Source organism: Sinocyclocheilus grahami, unplaced genomic scaffold (assembly GCF_001515645.1).
Source record: "Sinocyclocheilus grahami isolate Dianchi unplaced genomic scaffold, SAMN03320097.WGS_v1.1 scaffold1038.1, whole genome shotgun sequence".
NCBI classification, from domain to species: Eukaryota; Metazoa; Chordata; class Actinopteri; order Cypriniformes; family Cyprinidae; genus Sinocyclocheilus; species Sinocyclocheilus grahami.
Window position 1 is genome coordinate 313,981 of NW_015506217.1, and position 24,826 is coordinate 338,806.

A 24,826-nucleotide genomic window follows, 5' to 3' on the forward strand; every position below is an offset into this window, starting at 1 on the left:
CTAGGATAGGAAAGTCCACTAAAGGAGGTAGAGCTTTTTCGCATTTGGCTCCCAAACTCTGGAATAGCCTTCCTGATACCGTTCGGGGTTCAGACACTCTCTCTCTGTTTAAATCTAGATTAAAGACACATCTCTTTGGCCAAGCATTTGGATAATGCATCTCATAATCTTGTACTGCAGTTATATCTGATAAAATGCACATTATTATTCTTTAGCTTGGGTTAAACAAATCGATTTTGCTTGGTTGGAACAGCAGCTATGCTAATTATGTCTCTATTTGTTTCTGTTTTTGCCACGGGATGTAACTAGGATTCACACAAGCTTCAGTCTGAGTCCAGAACACCTGAGAAGAGATTATGCCAACCCCTCAGAGGACCTCAGATGATGCCAACCCTGAAACAACATACAGAACTACCACATTTTGCTATAAGTTTGATTGCATCATATAATAATTGTTCTAAATAGTGTTCATCATCTGTTTGATTACGTCTTTAATTGATTTTTCCGTACATTTCTGCCATATGTACATTAACTGACAGTCACCACTGATAAGCTACTACTAAATATTGTAGAAACTTAATTTGCTGTAAAGTTGCTTTGCAACGATTTGTATCATGAAAAGCACTATACAAGTAAACTTGAATTGAATATTTCTGAATTCTTAATTGCAATAATTGTTTATGGTTCATTACACAAGCATAAAACAAGCATAAACACATTGTTTAAACCCTTTACAGTAGAGATCAGTAAAGCTTATTTGGATTTTACAAAATTATCTTCAACATACAGCATCCTGAAAAAGGAAAGTTTATGGTTTGTAGAAATGCAATAGAAAAAAGATCCAGTTAAGCCCTGCTAAAGTACTACGTAGTGAGACATACTTCTTTTTACACATGACGCTTTTGAACATGTTTGTTTTTAGTCAGATAATTTATAGTACACTCAGTACAGAGACATGCCCTTGGTGCATTCATGCCCTGCTGAGCAGGGTTTTCATTATGACTACTCAATACTTCCTTTGCTACTTCCTTTGCCACCGCCCACCTGGAACTTTCCTATTGTCAATTCAGCTTTAGATATTTGATCAGTGCAGGTACACTAAGCTATATGCATTTTTTTTATTGCCAGGAGTCCTCAAGCTTACAATTGTTACCAGTTTCTGAAGCAATATAACCACTGTACAACCCTCTTTGCAGTTTTTTAGGACACTTTGGCCAAAACAAAGCATATTTAAGAGGTCAAATTGTGAATTATTTTATTTCTTATGATAGTTATAGGCTGGTTAATCCAACTCATGCCAAGTTGTCTTCAATTCAAAGGACATTCTTCTCACATTCTCAATGTCCTCCGGTTGTTTCCCATGAGAAAGTCTCACTGCACAAATGGGACTAAGTCTAATGTGAGATGTGTCGTTTTATGAAGCCTGGGAGACTCCATTCATTTGAATGAACAAAGAGATGGCTATTAATCTGGTATTGTTCAGACTCACAGATGAATCTCTGTAACACTCAAGACATTGACTGCAAGATGTCTCGCATGTAAAATCTGGAGGTTTGTTACTTTCTTAAAGGCATGAAGAAATACAAGATTTCTAAAGATGCAGAGCTGACTATATTGACTTGTCACAGGTGTGGTACATAACCACAAGCGGTTGTTCGTTACAAAGATTCTAACACGAGTACACCCAGCTAACAAAAATATGTTTATGAATATTTTGCTAACGGTTCCATAACTTTTTTAAATGCTCAAATGTTCGAAACGACCAGCTTTTTAAAAATATTTTAGAAACATTTCATCTTCGTTACGCAAATGTTAAATGAACATTGAAATTCTATTGTATCAGTTTGCAATCATCATGGGAACGTTACTTTTGAATGTTCTCTGAACATTCTGAAATAAGGGCAACACTTTAGTTTAGGTTCCAATTCTCTCTATTACCTAGTTTCTTATTAGCACGCATATTACTAGCGTTTTGGTTACTTACTAGCATATACATAAACCCAAATGGGAAATAAAACAGTTAAGCATGAGTCCTATTTGTGTCATAATCTCCTGAAACATTGGTGTCTCATATTTTACAGTTTTTCTCAGTCGCTTTGGTGAATTTCTCGAATCAGAAATGAACTTCTCATACTTGGTCAACCTTCACATCATCTAGTCACTTGTGCAGATCATAAAAGCAGTTTCTCATTCTTTTGAACAAGTTGCGATTGCTTTGGTACATTCATGCAACTGATTATGCACATTTGTCTGCTGTTTCCTACGTTATCAGTTGCTGTTGTCATGTTGCTCATTATGTATTATATAGTTCTCTGTGCAATAGTCTTACCCCTCAAAACATCTAGTCATTAGAGCTTTTCTCATTTGCTAAGACACGCTTAATGAAACTGGGATCCACTTGATCTTCATCATCACATTCTTAGCACAGCAGACGTCTTATTTTGCAATTGCTTAACACTTTTTCATTTGAATCACACATTTTTCACACCCTTTGTCAAAACAGTCCCCACAGATGTCAATGAAAGACCCCAAACTATATTGGATTCACTGTGTTGAACAAAAGGAAAACATCTATTCACAGCTGATAGAAAGTACTTGTATAATTATGAATCTCTAATGCACCTGTGTGAAACTCGTTTGCACAATTCTTCAATCAGCAATCAGTCCTCATCCCTCTACAAAAGATTCCACCTCTGTCCTACTATTTGCAAGTATGGATCAAAGAGGCCAAAGGCATGGAAGAAGAGTAAAAACCATGGCAGATGACTAGAGAAAGAAGTTTACATACATGGTGGAGAGGCTGCATTACTGTAAAATGAGAAAATGCAGCTCAAGTTTCAAATGAAATTCAAGCAACAATTATTGACTTTGTCATCAATCACAGTTTGTCTGAGAGGCTGGACAAAGGGTTCAACCCATTCTGAGTCGAAGCACTGCGGCATCTATTGCCAGGCATTTTTTCAAAATGACAAACGGTAAGTCACAATGTTACTGTACCACTGTGTATTTCAGATTTACTGTATTGCCCTATTAGCAGAACAAATTTATAGTAAAGCAGATGTTTCATCAGTGTTTGTCATAATGTCAGTTTTGATATGCTTTGTTCGGATTTGTTATTGTAATGCGTTGTTATACCATAGTTACATGAAACTGGAATGTGCTCTATGAATGTGCTTATTTTTTTAAGAGAATGTAGCTCGAGGGGCACATCACAAATTAACTTGTGGATGAAGCCAGCTTCATCTTCTGTAAAGTGAGGAGATGTGGGAGGAACATTTATTGGGCAGAGGGTTACTGTTGCAGTGCCAGGTCAGAGGGGTGCCAATATCCCCATGTGTGCTGCCATCTCCAATATCCTACTATTTGCAAGTATGGATCAAAGAGGCCAAAGGCATGGAAGAAGAGTAAAAACCATGGCAGATGACTAGAGAAAGAAGTTTACATACATGGTGGAGAGGCTGCATTACTGTAAAATGAGAAAATGCAGCTCAAGTTTCAAATGAAATTCAAGCAACAATTATTGACTTTGTCATCAATCACAGTTTGTCTGAGAGGCTGGACAAATGTTTCAACCCATTCTGAGTCGGAGCACTGCGGCATCTATTGCCAGGCATTTTTTCAAAATGACAAACGGTAAGTCACAATGTTACTGTACCACTGTGTATTTCAGATTTACTGTATTGCCCTATTGGCAGAACAAATTTATAGTAAAGCAGATGTTTCATCAGTCCCATTTTTGTGTTTGTCATAATGTCAGTTTTGATATGCTTTGTTCGGATTTGTTATTGTAATGCGTTGTTATACCGTAGTTACATGAAACTGGAATGTGCTCTATGAATGTGCTTTTTATTTTTTTTAAGAGAATGTAGCTCGAGGGGCACATCACAAATTAACTTGTGGATGAAGCCAGCTTCATCTTCTGTAAAGTGAGGAGATGTGGGAGGAACATTTATTGGTCAGAGGGTTACTGTTGCAGTGCCAGGTCAGAGGGGTGCCAATATCCCCATGTGTGCTGCCATCTCCAATGGTGTCCTTTGCCACACACAAACTATCAGTTCAATACAGAATGCCTCATCACATTTCTTGATGCACTAAATGAAAGACTGGTTTCACCTAAAGAAAGAGGACTGTTGATGGATTTGCCATGCAAGGATGTCTTTCCATTGGTTCATTGCAACACTGCAAGGGAAAAAACATCCTGAAGGTCTGAATATTTCAACTCTGTTTTTTTTTTTTAGACACCCATAAGGGTTTTTTTTTTATTTTTTTTAACCATATTCAACACCGAGTTTGAGCAGTGTAAATTCATATTGATAGCTGTGTTTTGTGTAATGATTGATTTTGAAAGAAGAATTATTTATTTTCTCCAATTGATAAGCGTTTACCAATACCATTGGTAAATATTCCCCATATTGAGAACATCACAGTAGACTACTGCAGAGGCTGGATAAGACATTCCAAAAGATTATAGCTGTGTTTTGTGTAATGATTGATTTTGAAAGAAGAATTATTTTTCTCCAATTGATAAGCGTTTACCAATACCATTGGTAAATATTCCCCATTCAGCATGGAGGTGGAAGGTCTATGATCGCCGTCCACATACTCTGATGACCCTGCTGGCTGCCATGGATGTAGCCTGTGAGAACATCACAGTAGACTACTGCAGAGGCTGGATAAGACATTCCAAAAGATATTTTCCACGTTGCATTGCAAGGGAAGATATTCGTTATGATGTAGATGAGACTCTGTGGCCTGACAGACTGGCATGTCAGGAGGTGTAGACCATTCCTCATACAGTGCTGGATGCAAAAGCAAAGTTCTGCCTAAGGTGTTTTCTGTGTTTCTTAATTTTGTATTTTCGCCTTTGTGCCCATACTACTTTCTTTTCTATATCATGTGTGCGTCAGACCACTAGTAAAAGTGTAACTGTGAATCCTGTACAGTCTTTCAATCAATATCCCACATACAGTAGTGTGCAAATTTGTACTTTTGAAATGGATATATGGCATACATAAGTGCAGCTTTCTGCATTTCAATACTGTAACTGTCATCCAAAATGTTGCCATAGTTTACATCAGGTAATACTAACAAAGTGCACTGTTATATTGACAACATGACTAAGCATTTTGACTCTTGTTTGGGAACAATGACACTAGGACTTTTCATTCTGATGACACTATGTTCATTGACATAAATACTTACATTTGAGAGATTAACTAACGATTGAGTAATTTGCACGCAATCGCTTGTGTGGTGCTGTTTGTATGATTTTTATTTTTTGTTGTTGCAAGTATTAAGGATGATTTGAGAAATGCGACTGAGAAAAACTGTAATAATAATTCAACCAGCCATTTTTTTTATGTGTGACTGTGGAATCATTTTAGATGGTATGTGTACTGCATAGTGAAGGAGTCATGAGTACTTTATGAAATGTAAAAAAAAGTGACAGAATTGCTGACGTAAAGGCTTTATTTGCTAAATGAAATTGCTGTCAGTGGGGGGGGGGACCCTTTGACTTTTGCCCCCTACCTCTCCTTTGTCAGAAAGAGCTTTTATTACCAAGTATGTTCTCACACACACACAAGGATTTTGACTTGGAGACAGGAGCGTCCAGTGCAGAAGAAAGTATGGACATAGTGCAAACATAGATGATAGTGCAGACATGCATGGTAATTATAACACTTCTGTAATATAAGAAAAACAGAATTTAATAATGTACTATATACATAAGTAAACCATTGTTTTTTTCACCTCTATATTTCTAGAGTTTTTTTTTTTTTCAATTGCTAACAAGCGTTTACCAATACTTAAAGCCCTTTTTCTAAACTCTTAACACAGCAACTCACCTACATCACACTATTAGCTAAATAGTTAATTTTCTGGCCAAAACCACATTTTGTTAAATACAAACTCTACATTTCAAAGTGCTGAATACTCTTTTCTACATATACTAACTCTATCAAAACACAGCAAACCCCATTCAAAATTGAGTCATTCGGTCAAAACATTTGCACTAGTTTTCTATCCAACAGGAACATCCAGGTAGTCAATCATAGCACAGTGACTGACAAAATTCTAAATTCTTGTTTGTTCTATACAAGTCAAAACAATATAATATCCATTTAAGCAACAACAATAATAATTTCATCATCTGAACACTTAATTTTGTGTGTGTGAATGTGTAGATTCATTTTAGACAGTATGTGTACTGCATAGTGAATGAGACATCAGTACTTTATGGAATGTAAAAGAAAAGTGACAGAATTGCTGCAGTAAAGGCTTTATTGGCTAAACGAAATATCTGTGTGTGAAAAAAAAAACATACAGCCCTTTGCCTTTTGCTCCCCTACCTCTCCTTCTCCCTTGTCATAAAGTCAGAAAGAGCTTTATTACCAAGTATGTTTACACACACAAGGAATTTGATTTGACGACAGGAGCTTCCAGTGCAAAAGAAAGTATAGACAGAGTGCAAACATACACCGGAATTATAACAGTAATATAAGAAAAACAGAAAATTGTGGTCTGTAGACCAGAAGGCAACCGTATGAATAGAGAGTGGGCTGGGTGTGTGGGGTCCAAAGTGATTTTCTTAGCCCTTTTCCTTACTCTGGAGGTGTACAGATCTTGGAGGTTGGGCCAATACTCGACTCAGCAGTCATGGCTGTCTATTGTAGTCTCTTGATGTCTGATTTGGTAGCTGAACCAAACCAGACAGTCCTGGTCCAACTACGCCTCTCCCTCGTCCAGACATTTTCTTTCTTTTTCTGCTTCTCTGTGTTGTTCTGTATTGTTTTGAACAAAACCAATCCAGAGAGTGCCTTTTTATTGTGCATGGCCATGTAATGGAAAGACTTGAAATTATTAATTAAGATTTGAATTAGCTATTTCTCAATTATCAGTAATTAAAATAATTCTTATCAGCCATTTTGTTGCAGAAGTAGAGGCTTTACACTATATTTAAAGCTTGGAACATTAGGTCTTCATTTCTGTCATGCTGTGTTTAAGCATTTGTAAAAAAAAAAAAAAAAGAAAAGAAAAGAAAGAGCCATGATTTTGGTATGGGGTAAGCTTGTGTAAAAAGAAAATTTAAGCATTTTAGAAACGTGCTAATTGACAGAATATTGTGGGAAAACAACATGAATTGTGTTAATGGTGTGGTCACAACAAACGGATGTTTTGCTAATTACGTTTAGAGTTTTGAAAATGTGACTACAGATTGGACAAACGGATGTTAGCAATAGAAAAAAAACTGTAATTTGACCACAAGCTGTGGTGTTTTATGGAAGTATTTGCTTATGTTGCATGTTTTTAATGTTTTGTTAGTGTTGGAGCATTTTGCAACCATTTTGGCCATTGAGCTTCAGTTTCAGCCTGTGTGTTAACTGTTTTGAAAATGTGATGTCTGAGTGGACAAGTGTGTTTAAGCAATTGAGAAAAACTGTAATGTTCCTGGAAGAACATTGGTTCATAACATTGAGAGAACCTTGCAGGAATGTTCCGATAGTGTTCCCTGTTAAATGAGTTTTGTGTTCTGAACACCTTTTATAAACTGCAACAATTAACAGCACTGTAATAAAAAAAACATCAATGTCCAATCAAAAGATAAGCTTGAACTGATAATTAAAGGAATAAATAACTCTCTTCCACCAAGTTACAAAGGGTTGTTGTCCTAATTTTATAATTAGGCAGTTACCCAAGCAAAATACCAACTCTAGTATATTATTAATATACACGGTCTCAGTTTATATTATATAATCAAAACATATAACCGTATAGTTTACACGTCTTATCTGCTACCTGTCTGCTTACTCTTGTTTTTGTTTAGAATGTGTGTTACTCAGCTCTAAGCAGAGAATAATGCTTGTTTTACGAGGAAGTGTTTGTAGAGCCATGATAAAACCAGGTGTAAGAATGACACAATCACTGGAAGGAGTTAACAGAAACGGCTTTAGATACAGATGATCAAAACATGATAAAATGTACAAAATATCCTTAGAGGCTTTTGTAATTAACACCATGCTATTCAATATTCAGCACAATACTATTCTTGCAGAACATACAGTAGGCCTATACAATATATTCACCTTACTCAGTTGCAATTACTATGCTTTTTTACAGAATTACAAAATTGTTTACTCAATACAATATACTTTTTTCTGTAATGTTCTGGATGCTGTGTTCTCCATTTTTCTCTGTAGTGTCTAATGAATGCTCTGTAGTGTTTATTTTATTGACTCTTTTGTGCGTGTGTGTGTGATCTGAGAGCACTGTTTGATTTTGAGTGCAAGTGAAATGCTTTTGCAGTGATTGTTTGATTTTGATGGAAGAGTCAGAGGTTTCTTGAATTTAGTTTGAGTATTTGGATTTGTGTTTAAGGTTTTGAGAAAATGAGTGATGGTTTCAAGAAATGTGTTTTAGCAATTCAGAAAAAACTGTAATTCTAATTCATTTAATCATTAATTAATTTTCAGGGACATTTGACACACTGTTTAACACACTTGCACTTTTTAATCATTTTCATCATGTCAAAACTTTAATAATTAACTGAAATGTTCACTTTGCTGTCTAAGAATAAAATAGAATCTAGAGAAAAAATATGATAAATGATATTAAATATCGATAAAAAAATGGAAGACATTTTTTACCTCACATTTTAGCATTTCTATCACTGCTTCAAATATTAAACGATATTAAACCATTTTTCACAATCAGTCATAACTCATAATTCTCATTCATAACTCAGTCATAAATCACCATGCTAAAATAGTTTAATTAACCTGAAGGGCTGATCCCTGCCTTGCCCTCATAGTGTATCTGCGAATCCCTTTTTATTATTAACAAACATATTATATATATACATATCAACACATATAGTTGACTTTTACATATTATCTTTTTCTTACAGTTTTTCTGAATTGCTAAGACACATTTCTTGAAACCATCATTCATTTTCTCAAAACCTTCAACTCAAATCCAAATACTCAACCTAAATTCACGAAATCTCTGACTCTTCCATCAAAATCAAACAATCACTGCAAAAGCTCGCACTCAAAATGAAACAGTGCTTTCAGATCACACACACATGAGTCAATCAAATAAACACTACAGATCATCCGTATATTGTATTGAGTAAACAATTTTGTAATTCAGTAAGAAAGTAATTGCAACTGAGTAAGGTGAATATATTGTATAGTCCTATTGTACAGTATGTACTGCAAGAATAGTATTGTGCTGAATATTGAATAGTACTGAATGTTTGTATGTATTCAGCACTTGGATACTGCAAAAATACTGCAGGCCAATTGCAAAGGCCAAAAAGGTACATGCTACAGTACACTCAAATACTGTAAGTTGTGCCATTGTAAAATCAGGCTCAATGAGAGATTCCTTCTGTCTCAACATCATGTCTTTGTGCTTGAGTCTGGCCTGAGGACTTTGTCCACATCACAATGTTGTGTTTTTTTGCTAGACAAAGAGAAAAAACCCTCTGGTCTGACAGATCCAGCCTTGATAACACTCTCTAAACTTTACTCTTCCTCCTCATCCTCCACTTCTTACATGTACTCTCCCTCCTCTCCTTCTCAGATTGTTTCCATCTATTGTTCGTATCCTCATTCAGTCACCTGTGCCACTTGTGCACTCTGAACTGGCTCATATTTTGTATAGTTGGTTTGATTACATCATTAGAAACAAATGTGAACAATTTTGAATCGTTGCGTGTAAACGATGACAACTGTGCTTTAGTTGTGTTTAACTTTTGCCGCTTGTGTTTAGCATTTTGCAGCACAAATGCATCACAGTGTGATAAGTGTTTAAGTGAATGAGAATGTGTTTAGAGTTTTGCAAAAAGAGTGCATGAGATTTGCAAATAGAGCCTAACTGCCTGAACATGTTTAAGGTTTAGCAGAAAGAGTGCTTTATTTGACAAATTGGTTTAAGCTAGTGAGAATTTGGTTCAGAGAATGGGGTTTAGTGTTTTAGCAATTCAAAAAACTGTAATTAGCATAGCAATGGCCATAGTTATACATTGGTACAAATCACTCTTTTTTTGGAGACACATTAGTGAGAATGTTCCTACTGTAGTAAAGAAACCACTGTGTCAGATGACAGCTATTTCCTGTCTCTTATCATCTCATTCTGTTTGGCACCTCTTTGCCTTTACACTAGTAACTGACAAATGTTCTGGAAAGATTTCAACATTTTTAAGAGGTTTGTCACCAGAAGAACAAAAATGGTCACGTAAACACGTTTTAAATACATTTCTGAAATAGCACATACAAACAGGCGCACACACACCAACACACACACACACTTGGCACTCCATGAAGTTTCAAGCTTACTCCTCTGAAAATAAGGACATTTCTAGTAAAACACTAGACCAGGGGTAGGCAAGTTCGGTCCTAGAGAGCCGCAGTCCTGCAGAGTTCAGCTCCAACCCTGAAAAAAAAACTCACCTGCCTATAGCCTTAGTAATCCTGAAGACATTGATTAGCTTGTTCAGGTGTGTCTGATTAGGGTTGGAGCTGAACTCTGCAGGACTGCGGCTCTCTAGGACCGAACTTGCCTACCCCTGCACTAGACTAATGAAAACTGTGACATTACTCATCCTTGTGTTTTTCCTAATCTGTATGACATACTTTCCTGGAAGAAGAAATATTGATGAGTATTTCATGTTTTTTTAATGCAATTTCAATCAAGAGGGTCTGAAGCTTTCATGGTTAAAAAAAAAGCACGCTAAAGCATCATAAAAAAGTATCATAAATGCAATGTTTGATTCATAAACAAATCATTCTTTTGAATTAGAGCTGTTCAGGACTGATCCAGTTCACACATCTGGTCTGAGTGATTTGTTTCAGGTTTGCCTCCCCATCCTCAAGAGACTTTGGCTACCGTTTAGCGACTGTGAAAAAAAGTATGTTCTGTACAGTGCAAAAAGATTCCACATGCACTACATTTGTCAAGTGTGCAGCTTCTCTCCAGTTGCTTCTTGGGATAGTAAAGAGTAGCCTACGGTGTCCATTTTCGGCTACTATGCAGTTTTAGATGAAGCCTCTGAATATACAGCAGAAAAGTGAATTCGAGCCATGTTTGTGATACTTTTATGCTTGTGCATCTTTTTGAAAGCTTCGGTCCATATTCTTTGCAATTGCAAAGAGCAACTAGCAAAGCCTTAATTTATCCTTTTGTGTTCCACAGAAGAAAGTCAGTCATACCGGTTTGGAATGACATGACATGATTTACAACTTAAGTTGCTAAGACACGTCTCACTATCATTTCCTCTGCAAAACTCTTCCTTAAGCAAGTAAACCGATGGACTCATATTTGAAGCATTTTTTAGAACCTACTCAAGTTACACAAATACAAATCAGCTAAAGTTATATTAAATTAGCATTCAACTACTCAAAATGAATAGTATTAATACTAGACAATCTTTTCTCAAAGTCAGAAACAGATTTGTTAATAAAATGCATCATGACGCAGTGGAATCAAAGTCATTATTACAAATTATTATTACATTTTATATGCATAAAACATGTACAGAGCAAGGCACAATGTGCAACATTTTATGAAGACAAATACAGCGGTTCTCTCCATTCTTCTGACCTTAAATAATACTGTGAATTCACATAAAAACCTTCCTGTTGAAATCCACAGACACATACACGCGTAAAAGTGGTCATCAGGTAACTTGGGAGAGAATTAATTTATGCCTTGGTACAAGGTGTGCATTAGGTTGATAAATAAGCTTGGTTTTACAGTGCTTTTTTTCTCTTCATAAATTAAAAACGTACAAAAATATATATATAACGAGTATTGCGTTGTTAAGGAAAAGTCTGAGATCCACAAAACGGACATGTTGAACACAACAGTAGAAAACATACAAATAGTACCAAAAGAATCTCAAACAACTCAGAACTTCCCAACGGTAGAAAAAAAATGCCCTGAGCAAGTCCAGTAACCAGTCATCATCACCCATCCGAGCAGCACAAGTTGTGTTCTACCCACCCAAACAAATATGGTGCATTATCCCACCAAATGTGTACCAAGACAAACAAAAGTGCTCAGGCCCTTCACCGCCTTGGGTCCCTAGCTAACAGCGCTTCCTCTCAGTAGTGCAATCTGCAAAGAAATAAACAAAAAGGCAAATAAATAAATGAACAGCACAATAGAGAAAATGTATAAATGGTAGATACACATACATACCGTTTTCTAGGTTTCACTTCCCAGCCATCACGGCATTTAAGAAATGTAACTTCTTGCCCAGGCGATATCTCAGTCTTTGCAGCACAGAAGGTGAACCTGTGAATTAAATATTGTGACATTAACAATCAGTTCATTCACAACCAATAAGTGCCAAGGCAGCACTTACTTTTTCTGCGTTTCTCCTGCTTTGACTCGGATCCTTCGAACCTCCAGAACTTTTTTATTCTGTGAACTTGACCATGACCAGAACGATGACTTGAGGTGTTTCAACACAGATGACCAGGAATCAGAAGGGCCTTCCCAGCGAAGAGAAATCTTCAGCAGATCACCAATGTCCTCTTCCGTGAAGACGAGAAATGTGTTTGTGAGGTTTAGACCAACTCCATCAGCACTGTGAAAACAGAGAAGCCAGGTCAGGTCTTCAAAAATGTATTTTAATCCTTAAAAGAACCCATACAAACGATGTTTAGCAGTAAACAGGAGAATATACTGGAAATCTTAATCATGAAGTGCTTACATTTCTACACTGAGGTTATCGGTATCATTATGGGACCCATATAGTTTGACGTAGAAAGTAGGATCTGCATCATCTGCGCTCTTCCTGTCGAACACATGCATCTTCATCTGATAGTGGTAACCTGGAGAGGATTGAGCAAACAACCACATTTTAGTGACTCATCATGACAGCATGTGCCTCCGAAACAAAAGAGGCTATAATTACTTACCGCCAAAAGGTGTGTCTGCGCGAGTCTTCAGGTACATTTTGCTGAAGTTTCTCCTCTTGCGCATTTTCTTGGCGTTGTAACCGATGCTGTTGCAGCGGTTCTTCCTGCAGCTCAAGCAAATGCCCTTCTTGAAACGATCAGGGCCGGTACATTGAAAAGCGTAGCTCATGTGGTCCTTGTTCATGAGGGAGTCCACGAAGAGATGCACTGCCCGCTCATGTTCACACTTCATGACTTCCACAAAGTCTGTGTGGTGACATGACAGATTTGGTCTAATGGAAGAGTTGGAATTTGGTAAAACAATAAAAAAACAAACGATCAGGGCCGGTACATTGAAAAGCGTAGCTCATGTGGTCCTTGTTCATGAGGGAGTCCACGAAGAGATGCACTGCCCGCTCGTGTTCACACTTCATGACTTCCACAAAGTCTGTGTGGTGACATGACAGATTTGGTCAAATGGAAGAGTTGGAATTTGGTAAAACAATAAAAAAAAAAAATGGAAGCACTCACTTCCTGCAGCAGCAGTGGACAGCACATCTCCTAAGGAACAGCCTGGCTGTACATCCCCACCATTGGGATAAATATCAATGTGCCCAATAGGTTCCTGGATCCCAATACTGAAGCCCAAAGCTCCCCGTGAGTATGTGTGCAGGACGTCGACAAAGTCCGCATCATCTGGAGAAAGCCTCTTGTGGGACTCTGCCCCCTCAAACATGGGGCCAGCTGGGTCTAAACCTATTCAAAAAGAACAGATGTTTAGAGTTGGCCTTCATGTGTGCAAAAAGACGGAGCAATTTCTTTGTTGCTTTTCAACAATCAAAGTGTCCAACATAAATCTAAATCTCACCTGTTATACGTCCAATTCCTTTTACAAAAGTTCCAGCATATCCAGCAACATGAGCACCAAGACTGTATCCAATCATATGCACATCCTCAAGTTGTAGCTGCACTTCTTCCTATCAAAAACAGACACACATTAGATTAATAATACTGTCAATCTGAGGGGAATAGCGCTAATAAATGATTATTAAATATTGAATGGGAAAAGTATTTATTCGTTCATTCATGCTACGTCTATTTAAATTGAAAATGTAAAATGATTATTTATCCAGGAGATCTATTTGGTAGATCCTGCAAATCATATGATAATGATCCTCCTCCTACTACTACTAATAATTATTATTATATAAACATTAATAATAAAGTTAATCAATAGTATCAAATATTTTTCTATTTTTTATTTATTTGTGAGCCGAGTCCAACTAAACATCTGACTAAATCCAAAAGATGAAATGTGAAAAGAAACTACTATTCATCTGAGGAGGAGAGCTCTAAACTTCTTTTTATATCCCTGATGAGAGCAGCTTTGCGATGTAAAAAATGTCATTATCCTTCATGCACATCGTTGCTGTAACATGCTCAATGCCAGCCGGGGCATCCGTGTGCGAATGTGGGGGGCTAATATGCTCAGCTGCTAATTTACACTGCTTGCATCTTTCCTGTATAAAAAGACCTTCAGGGTCTAAGGAACCCAGCTACGATGCATGAATATTTATTGTTCCATGAGAATACCCACAATGCCTTGGGCAAACTCCTGACATCTCAAACAACAAAAAAACTAAAACAAATTGTACTTCGCCAGGACATCTGCTGTTCTGAGAAAAGATGAATAACACCAACAAAGACCCAATGTCCAAGGCCACAAGCAGAGTTTTCACGGTTGCCAATGCCCACAAAGAGAAACAAGCACACCCAGTGGGATGTATAATGTAGACGTACCTGGAGCCAGTCCAAAAGGGTTGCAATGCTCTGCCCAACCCGGTGGGTATGGTTGACGGCATCAGGGTAAAGCTGGTGGGCCAGGCCCAGCCAGTCGACCACCACCACATTAGCCTCCGACTCTCGTCTCTGAACAGCAGCCACCAGCTTGTGCATCCAGCTCTCAAACATCCCACTCATCTGTGAAAGATATCACACCCTTTACCAAACCCAACCAGCAAAGTTCCAGCAATCATGTGTGAAACCATAATATTTGCTTCACATCCGAGAAGTGAAAGTATTGGCACACTGAAGAAAGAACATTTCAGTTGTGTTACACTATTTCTGGATAACTTCCAGCATTGAATCAAAGATAAAATGCGAGGAAACTTCTGAAGATTCAAAGGCTATGGGTGTTGAAATCTTTAAAAGTCGAACCAAATATTAAAACTAGCCACATGATCATCTAGAATATCTCACCGTCCAGCCGTGGATTATCAGAATGGTCTTGACTGTGGTATTGAAGCCACACTCCTCAATGCTTTCCTTTTTCCCAGGTTGGAGGTAACAGCCGTCGTCATCAAGATCCAAAGACTTTCGCATGTTGTACTTGATTCGGTCATGAAGTAGCACTGGATCCATTGAGAAGCTGTCCTCGGCATCATCTAGAATAAATAGCAAAACCATGAATACGCTTATGTAAATCCCAAACTCTACATATAATATTGGTAAGACCAGGTGCTTGAGGCATTTCAAAGCGCTTAACTGTTTCATAAGGTGTTGAGGTTGAGTTTATTCATGGTAAGCCTTGTGACAACATCTCGTTTTAATAACTAGCTTGAACAATTGAGCTACTGTAGAGAGGGAAAGATGCAGAACACTTTTTCTAATGAACCAGTCAAACATTACAGGAATGCCAAACAGTCTTAATTTGAGTTTACAAACAGTCTGCACACTTTCAAGTGGAAGAAACCTGCGACTTTTCAACCCAAGTAAGGAAAAACTCGGTAGCATGCAACACCGTGAGTTTAACCAATTAGAAAAGGAGAAATCAAATAAAAACCATCCTGAGAAATTTGAGGTCTTTGTAAAAAGTATTTACAGGATTAATGTATACAGACATGGTCTTATGTTTTTAGAGTTGTTTTATGTATTTGCTCGATAGTTTATTTCAATTTTGTTTGTTTTCGATTAAAATGTTTGCTGTTTAATATGGTTTCGCTTACATCACGTGGCGGGTGATGGAAAAATATATATTTGATTACCAATGAAAATGAATGTGTAAACGAGCATGTTTCAACTGAAGATTTAGATTTCTAAACTAATTAGGAACAAATTAGAAAAATTAGTGGTCTTATGTTTTTAGAGTTGTTTTATGTATTTGCTCGATAGTTTTTCAATTTTGTTTGTTTTCGATTAAAATGTTTGCGGTTTAATATGGTTTCGCTTACATCACGTGGCGGGTGATGGAAAAATATATATTTGATTACCAATGAAAATGAATGTGTAAACGAGCATGTTTCAACTGAAGATTTAGATTTCTAAACTAATTAGGAACAAATCTACACTACCGTTCAAAAGTTTGGGATCAGAACGATTTTATGTTTTTACAGGAGTTTCTTATGCTCATCAAGGCTGCATTTATTTGATCAAAAATACAGGAAAAATGTAATATCGTGAAATAATATTATGATGTAAAATAACGTTTTACTATTTTAATATACATTCATATCTAATTTATTCCTGTGATGCAAAGCTGAATTTTCAGCATCATTACTCCAGTGTCACATGAAAAGTTAAAAAGAAGAGCATTTATTTAAAATAGAAATCTTTTCTAACAATATTCACTTCCAATTCAAAAGTTTGGGGTCAGTCAATTTCTATTCTTTCTTTTTTTGAAAAATTAAAACTTTTAGTCAGCAAGGATGTGTTAAATTGATAAGAAGTGATAGCGAAGATTTATATCGTTAGAAAAGATTGATATTTTTAATAAATGCTGTTCTTTTTAACTTTTTATTCATCAAAAGTTACTTGAAAGTTAAACTATCCGCTTCATTGACGCGTCGGTGACTCACAAATTAAAACCCGGACGATCCACTTTGTATCGGATGTGCATTTAAACTATCGCCCAGAGAAGTCCACGTTTTATCGCCGAGCTGGACTGCCGCGTTGTCGACCGCAGTGACTTTGTGGTGAAAATTATTTGACTTTTGAACGACCTTTTGACTTCTGAGGGAATTTAAAATATAATCAATAATTATTGTAACGTTTGTGAAAAATAAACCGTTTCGAATACCGGGCAGTATTGTTACAGAATTTGTTAAAACGTTTGTTATTCTGTGTTGAGCTCAGTTTGATACAATATTCACACATACACTATACCGTTCAAAAGTTTGGGATCAGAAAGACTTGTAATGTGTGTGTTTTTTTTTAAAAAGAGGTCTATTATGCTCATCAAGGCTGCATTTATTTGATCAAAAATACAGGAAAAATGTAATATCGTGAAATATTATTATGATGTAAAATAACGTTTTACTATTTTAATATACATTCATATCTAATTTATTCCTGTGATGCAAAGCTGAATTTTCAGCATCATTACTCCAGTGTCACATGAAAAGTTAAAAAGAAGAGCATTTATTTAAAATAGAAATCTTTTCTAACAATATTCACTTCCAATTCAAAAGTTTGGGGTCAGTCAATTTCTATTCTTTCTTTTTTTGAAAGAAATTAAAACTTTTAGTCAGCAAGGATGTGTTAAATTGATAAGAAGTGATAGCGAAGATTTATATCGTTAGAAAAGATTGATATTTTTAATAAATGCTGTTCTTAACTTTTTATTCATCATAGAATCCTGAAAAAAGTATCGCAGTTTCCAAAAAAAATATTTGGCAGCACAACTGTTGCCAACATTGATAATTCTAATAATAAATCAGCACATTAGAATGATCTCTTAAGGATGGCTGATGGAAATTCAGCTTTGCATCACAGAAATAAATTATATTTTAAAGGATATTAAAACAGAAACCATTAGTTTTATATTGTAATAACATTTTGCAAGATTACTGGTTTTTTTCTGTATTTTTGATCAAATAAATGCAGCCTCGATGAGCATAATAGACCTCTTTTAAAAAAAAAACACACACATTACAAGTCTTTCTGATCCCAAACTTTTGAACGGTATAGTGTATGTGTGAATATTATATCAAACTGAGCTCAACACAGAATAACAAACGTTTTAACAAATTCTGTAACAATACTGCCCGGTATTCGAAACGGTTTATTTTTCACAAACGTTACAATAATTATTGATTATATTTTAAATTCCCTCAGAAGTCAAAAGGTCGTTCAAAAGTCAAATAATTTTCACCACAAAGTCACTGCGGTCGACAACGCGGCAGTCCAGCTCGGCGATAAAACGTGGACTTCTCTGGGCGATAGTTTAAATGCACATCCGATACAAAGTGGATTGTCCGGGTTTTAATTTGTGAGTCACCGACGCGTCAATGAAGCGGATAGTTTAACTTTCAAGTAACTTTTGTGGCGTTTTTCTTTGACAGGTTCATTCGGTTCATTCACGTAGTCGTAGTGAGGACGTGAGACTTAACGTGTTTCTCACGGTTTGAATGAAATCGGAGTTATTGTTAGCCATTGTCCGTGAAAAGAACGATTGTAAGCAGAAATTAGTAAAAATATCAATTATTTAGGGATTTTGCGCACTAAAGTAACCACTTACTTCATTTAAAAGCATTAAACAGCAATTAGTTAACAAACTAAAGACAATTGTCTTACCTTTCAGTTGCGTGTTCTGGTCGGGTGCAGCGGCTACGGCACTGAATGAATGGCACAGTATAAAACATAACAAGCAAAGTGCAATTCTTATAGATTTTTCTACCATAATGTTCAGGGCTTCAAAATAGTTTCGTTGTTCTTTTGACAAACTGGAGTAGGCTAACTGAGGAAGTTTTACGTATTAATCCTTCACTAAGAGGTGTCAGGCAAGTGTATGAACCTGTCTCAGGTTGCTCATTAGAGTTTTAAATAGGTTTTTTCAGTCATCTGACCATCGGCAGATATCTACGATGAAATTCTTTCTTTCTAATTGGTCAAGCCCCTGGAACTTCTGTCGAGGGCGTGGCATATATAAGTTTGAATGAGTTTTAGACTGGCACAATTCTCACGCTCCTGTTAACCCTATGCTCGCCGAGCATCCCAAAGGTTAACGAGCCTGCAGCAGTGCACATGACTGTGTTTGTTTACAAATACACGAACTTGGGGTGTTTGTGTGTTAACGTTGCGAACGCATGGGTCTTTTTTTGTGGTCACTTTTGTTCACATTTTGCAATGTAGGGTAGATGGGGCTCCTTAGGTTTTGTAGCCTATACATGATTGCTTTATTGTCTTTACTTTTTTTTTTCTCCTAATAAAAATACAGTTCATTTTGAGAAGATGATATAGCCAATAGTATTTCATCTTTTCAAATAAAACAGTGTTTTATAACACTTTTAACAGTCTCAATATCTCTCTCTCTCTCTCTCTCTCTCTCTTGTTTTCCTCTTGGGCAATAAATGTTCATTAGATTTTTTTGGCAAAACTACAAAGTATGTTTTATATAGAGAATTCCAAAGACAAACCCACTTTGAGAAATTCACTGGAGTATAAAGTCTTGTAGAAGTGAAACAGTTCTTATCCAAAATAAAACCGTTTTACATTCAAACAATTGCAACTCTATGATAGGAACCTTTAGACTAAATGTAAACCGTATGGAATTTAGTTTTTAATTGGTACACATGTACAAGTCAAATACAATGACTAAACTGACTGACTGCTGGACAAAAATGGGTGGATGGATTTGTTTTATATATAAACGGAATATGCATGAGCAATAGGCCTATTTTTGACATTTCCAAATATACAGTCACTGGGCAATGTGACTTTTCTTAGTTGTTTAGGCTAAAAGATCCATTTCCTAATCAAGACCAAAAGTTTTATGTAATTAAAAATAAAAAGCTTGACCAACTAGATCAATTTGTTTCAAGGCATTGGTCAGAAGCGTCAAGAAGACAAACTGTCTTAGAAAAACATAAAAATTGAACAGACTACTGGATGTTGGTGAAATCCTAGTGTTACTGTGGTTCAGTGGTATAGCATTGCATTAGCAGCACAAAAGTTATTGGGTTCAATTCCCAGGGAACACACATACTGGTAAAAAATGTATAGCCTGAATGCACTGTGAGTCGCTTTGGATAAAAGCATCTGCATAAATTATTACTATGAATTCATTATTAAATCTAAGTGGGTCATATAGAAAAACCTTGGCCCCCTCCTTCCATTTATATAGTGGATTCTCTTTTAGAAAACACCCTGATGAAGCCTGTGCATAGAAGACAAGGGCTGCATACTAAAGAGATATATAGAGCTGAACAAAAACACATTATTCATCAGCCACCTTCTCTGTCATAGAAGAACATTTGGACATAAAAAACATTGACCTAGTAACTTAGTTTTGGTGTTTAATCAAATGATCAGGACATGGAATAATTTAGAAAAACACACACACACACACACACACACACACACACACGTGTACATACACTGATAGCCTATATAGCATTTTCTGCCACAGGTAGGTATATCCAGTGGTCTTAACAGAATCTCATACAAGCTTATAGAATGTGTCAACTGTGAATCTGGGCACCGCACATTTGTTTTAGGGCAGTATATTGCAATCTGCCCTGGGTTAGGTAAGAATATAGGCTATTTGGGTTCGTTTTATAGGTCATAGAATGACAACCGCAGCATAGTAGACAATTACAAAACTCATTTGTTCCATTTTTCACTTTCTTTAAAGTCTTGTGTATTTGGCACTGCTACGTTACTTCTAAAAGATTCGAATCCTTTTGTTCCAGGATGTTACACCTCGGTAAATGGCCTGGAAAGCGAACACTGTAGGCCTATTTAATTTCAACACATAATACAATCCAGATTTGCATTTCCTGAAGGAAAAACTAGTGCTTACAAGACAGCAATAGAAAAAAGTTAAAGTTTAGGTAAAATGATACAGGTTTCCCACGGTCATGGAAAACCCTGGCAATATGTGTGAATCATAAAACAGTGGATTTCCATGTTATTGAAATCAATACGATTTTAAAAACTCAAAGATAATTACAAATAAAATCTATAATATAGCATAATAAGTAGGCTATTAATAAATGAATCTAAATAAGGCTGAAATGAGCTCAAAAACTAAGTTTGAATAACTGCATTCGTTTCAGAACTTCAGTCATTTGGGTTCGAATATTATTCAGAGATTATATTTACATGATCTATATATCACATGCCTGGCTTTTTGTCTGCTCAGGCTGTTTTAAGATCCGTGCCGGCTTTTAGGTCAGGTTTTTGCGGAATTTCCTGCTACGTTTATAGACGTGTATTCATTGAATTATCATTTTTATGTTGGACTTTTATATCACATAGAGACAATGCGGTAAATTGTGTTTTGCAGACGTTTTACGTCTCTTTAACACAGAACCGGAAATAGTTTTGTTGTGAGTGTGACGCGTCGAGACGCGCGAGCTGTGCTTGTGAGGAGGAGCAGGTGATCAGTTACTATGGCAGCTACCACTGCATTAACAGTGAATTATACTAGAATACAGACATTAACATTATATTTCCAGCATTGTCGATCAAAACGATGGATTAATCTGAAAACAGTCAACCGGAGAAGCCCTTTTTGTCGGTCACTGCAAAGGTTAGGACTGAATTCCCCCCCTGGTGCAGATAAACAAAGCTTGCATGTGTTCATATGCAAAACACGCGTGTTTTCTTACCGGAACAGCATATCATCCGGTTTGTAGAGTCTGTATCTATATAAACATGACATACAGGGCATATAGTCATTGTTTGAGAAGGTCGATTCATTCAGTAAATACATTTTGTGTGTTTGAATATTCCGCCACCATGTGGGTGTCATCGATACTGTCAATGAGATGCTTAAGCAGAGATTTAAGTACATTGCAGATGCATTATAACGGTTTTGATCATTTTTCCATGTGTCTGTCACGGTGTATTGTTACATATATGTTATGTTTGTCACATAGACATGCTGCCACTGTGGTCTCGGGGACAGAACTTGCTCGGCAGATCCATAAAGAAGTCCAGAGTGATATAGCGAAACTAGTGGCCCAAGGCAACAGAAGACCTCATCTGAGTGTCATCCTGGTGGGAAATGATCATGCCAGCCACACTTACGTGAGAAACAAAACCCGAGCAGCTTCACTGCTTGGTGAGCAACACACAGTCAATATAAACTTCAACGTTTTGATATGGAGGCAATGGTTCAGCAAGAGGACCACTAGGGGGCCTCTGCAAACTTCTCGGGAGGCCCCAATTAAATGTAATTAAATTAGCATAATCCTAATTAAAATGCTAAAAAAAACAAAACAGAAATACATACAACTTTATACTGATACTGTATTTTTATTTTTTATGAGTTTGTTTTATTGCAACAGATGTAACAGAGGGTGTTTACGGAAGCCCATTTCTGCCACGGAATAAATAAAAATGAAAGAGGTGCTTGTAACTTTTTATCTCAGAATTTAGATTTCTCTCACAATTCTGAGATGTAAAAATCGCAAGATATAAACTCGCAATTCTGAGAAGAAAAGTCTGGATTTTGAGATATAAACTCGCAGTTGCAAGAAAATCGGACTTGTGAGAAAAGGTTGCAATTTTCCATGGCAAAAACAAATAAACAATTGTGAGATGTAAATTCAAAATTCGGAGAAAAGTAGTCAGAATTGTGAATTGTAAACTTGGAATTGTGAAAAAAAAGTCAGAATTTCTATTGCACAATCCTGTGTTTATATTTTGCAAAGTCCGAACTGTGAGATAAAAAGTCGTAATTAGCTTATTTATTATAATTTTTTTATTCTGTGGCAGAAATAGGCTTCCATGCAAATCGCATTAAATAGGAGAGCCTTAAAATAATGTCTCAGAAATATAAAAAATAGAACAATTTGTATAAAGATTTCAAGTTGCTTTTAAAAGCAAAGACAACTTTTTTTGCAATAATGCTTACTTTAACGTCTTTAATTTTACATAAAGTCACTGATTTTACAGTACGATATGAATCATGTGTTTACTGATCTCTTCTTCAAATGGTACTTGTTTGATAAGGCATGTCAAGCAGCACAATCTTCAGGCCATCATCAGTATCTCAGGAAGAGATGTTGGAACTGATAGACAAATTCAACAGAGACAGAAGCATCAGTGGGCTGCTGGTCCAACTCCCTCTTCCAGGTACTGTATTATTCTGCTGAATCAAAATGTGAAACTGCTAATGTAAAATATGAATTGCGAATAAAAATAGGGTCATTCATCGATGGGATGAAGCTAAAGAAGCTAATTCTAATTGTGAAAGTACTGTAGTTTTCTATTTCCTTAGCTAATAAAACCACAACTTGCTGAATATATCTGGATCAGGTTTGCAATAGTGAGTTCATATTTGGAATGCATCTCTCTCTGTCAGAGCACATCAACGAGAGAGCCATATGCAATGCTGTAGCCCCAGAAAAAGACGTTGATGGATTCCACATAGTTAACACTGGAAAACTCTGCTTGGACCAGAGGTGCATGGTGCCAGCCACAGCAGCAGCAGTGTGGGAAATCATCAGAAGAACGGGTTTGTGACAGCTTTCAGAGAACTGAGATTAAAATCTTCTTTGAGTTGTAGAATAGTTTCTCAGACATCTCATATTGCATCCCCAGCAGAGATGTGATTGGGTTGCCTATGATTACATTAGTTAGCAGCAGGTATAACAACAGTATCTGATGTCAGTTTATATTACTTACACATTTGAAAATATTGCTTTGCAATCATATCTGTATTTTGATGGTTTTTCCATGCCGTGGGCATTTGTGAAATGGAGTAATAAATGTTTACTCAAATTCTATACTAGCGGTCAAAAGTTTGGGATACCTAACATTGTTTTAATGTTTATGAAAGAAGTCTCTTATGCTCGCTAAGGCTGCATTTTCTTTTATTAAAAAAATACAAGCATTAATAATTATAAAATATTATAATCAATTTAAAATGTATTTTTTTTCTATTTGAATATATTTTAAAATGTAATTTATTTCTATGATGATAAAGTAGAATTTTCAGCAGCCATTACTCTAGTTCACTTGATCCTATTCTAATATGCTGCTAATTATGAGTGGTGATCAGTTATTAATAATGGTTGTTATTATTATCAGTATTTTGGTGTTTATTATTTTTGTTGAAACTCCAATGCATTTTTTCAGAATTCTTTGAATTTGATGTTCTCAAAAGAACAGCATATTTCTTAAATCTTTTATAACATAGCCTTTACTGTTACTTGTTCTGATCTGTTACTGATCAAATGAATGCATCCCATAAGAGTATTTTTTTTTATTTTAATTTTTTTTAAATGGTAGTTGAATTATAGTGTCACCATTTTTCCACAAAAATATTAAGCAGCAAAAACTATTTGAACATTGATATTAATAAGAACTGTTTCTTGAGTACCAAATCAACATATTAGAATGATTAGACTGAAGTAATGGCTACTGAAAACTTAGCTCTGCCATCACAGGAAATTATTATTTTTTTTAAATATATTTGAATAGAAAACAGTTATTTTAAATTGTAATAATATTTCACAATCTCAAACTGCAGCCTTGGTGAAAATAAGAGACTTCCTTTAAAGTGGTCATATGATGCGATTTCAATTTTTCCTTTCTCTTTGGAGTGTTACAAGCTCTTGGTGCATAAAGAAGATCTGTAAAGTTGCAAAGACTAAAGTCTCAAATCCAAAGAGATATTCTATATAAATTTAAGAGTCAGCCACGCCTACCTAAAACGGCTCGTTCTAACACGCCCCCACATGTCTACCTCACTATGTGGGAAGATTTGCATAACGCCACCCAAATGTTCACGCAAAGAAAGAAGGCGTAACTTTTATTCTCGCTGTAGTATTATTGTTGCCACCGCCGCCATGTCGTGAAGGCACTGTGTGATTCGTTGTGAAAGGGAAACTACTTCAAAAAGAGGACGATATCGCTTCGTCATGCCTGGAGCTGATCCGTGCTGGTTGCTGAGGAAATACTACAACTTT

The 24,826-nt window shown here is 36.2% G+C and overlaps 2 protein-coding genes across 4 annotated transcripts in view; one reads left to right on the forward strand and one right to left on the reverse strand.

Annotated features, from left to right (window-relative positions):
• Nucleotides 1–2,722: 2,722 nt before the first annotated feature.
• The window catches only part of LOC107565988 (probable bifunctional methylenetetrahydrofolate dehydrogenase/cyclohydrolase 2), a 29,857-nt gene continuing 7,753 nt past the window's right edge, over nucleotides 2,723–24,826 (forward strand). The window contains exons 1-4 of one of the 3 annotated variants that reach the window (XM_016251334.1): nucleotides 2,723–2,975; nucleotides 21,788–21,972; nucleotides 22,866–22,988; nucleotides 23,218–23,370. In XM_016251334.1, coding sequence (XP_016106820.1) covers nucleotides 2,824–2,975; nucleotides 21,788–21,972; nucleotides 22,866–22,988; nucleotides 23,218–23,370 — 613 coding nt within the window. In that variant the 5' untranslated portion in view covers nucleotides 2,723–2,823. Of the gene's footprint in view, nucleotides 2,976–3,380; nucleotides 3,634–21,219; nucleotides 21,439–21,787; nucleotides 21,973–22,865; nucleotides 22,989–23,217; nucleotides 23,371–24,826 lie in introns of those variants that run through there. The other 2 variants (XM_016251335.1, XM_016251336.1) reach the window with 2 other exon arrangements.
• On the reverse strand, nucleotides 11,772–18,749 carry LOC107565987 (endothelial lipase-like). Its single transcript, XM_016251333.1, has 10 exons — nucleotides 18,480–18,749; nucleotides 15,168–15,352; nucleotides 14,709–14,888; nucleotides 13,777–13,885; nucleotides 13,440–13,664; nucleotides 12,930–13,175; nucleotides 12,722–12,842; nucleotides 12,371–12,595; nucleotides 12,205–12,300; nucleotides 11,772–12,120 (listed from the first exon to the last, which is right to left on the reverse strand). The coding sequence occupies exons 1-10, from the start codon at nucleotides 18,583–18,585 to the stop codon at nucleotides 12,108–12,110; spliced, it is 1,506 nt and encodes a 501-aa protein (XP_016106819.1). The 5' UTR covers nucleotides 18,586–18,749; the 3' UTR covers nucleotides 11,772–12,107.

Coding starts and splice junctions, on each gene's coding strand:
- LOC107565987 (XM_016251333.1), bottom strand. CDS start 18,585: ATGGTAGAAAAATCTATAAGAATTGCACTTTGCTTGTTATGTTTTATA. Junction 14,889..15,167: donor TGATAATCCACGGCTGGACG/GTGAGATATTCT, acceptor TATCTTTCACAG/ATGAGTGGGATGTTTGAGAG. Junction 13,665..13,776: donor AGGAATTGGACGTATAACAG/GTGAGATTTAGA, acceptor CTTTTTGAATAG/GTTTAGACCCAGCTGGCCCC.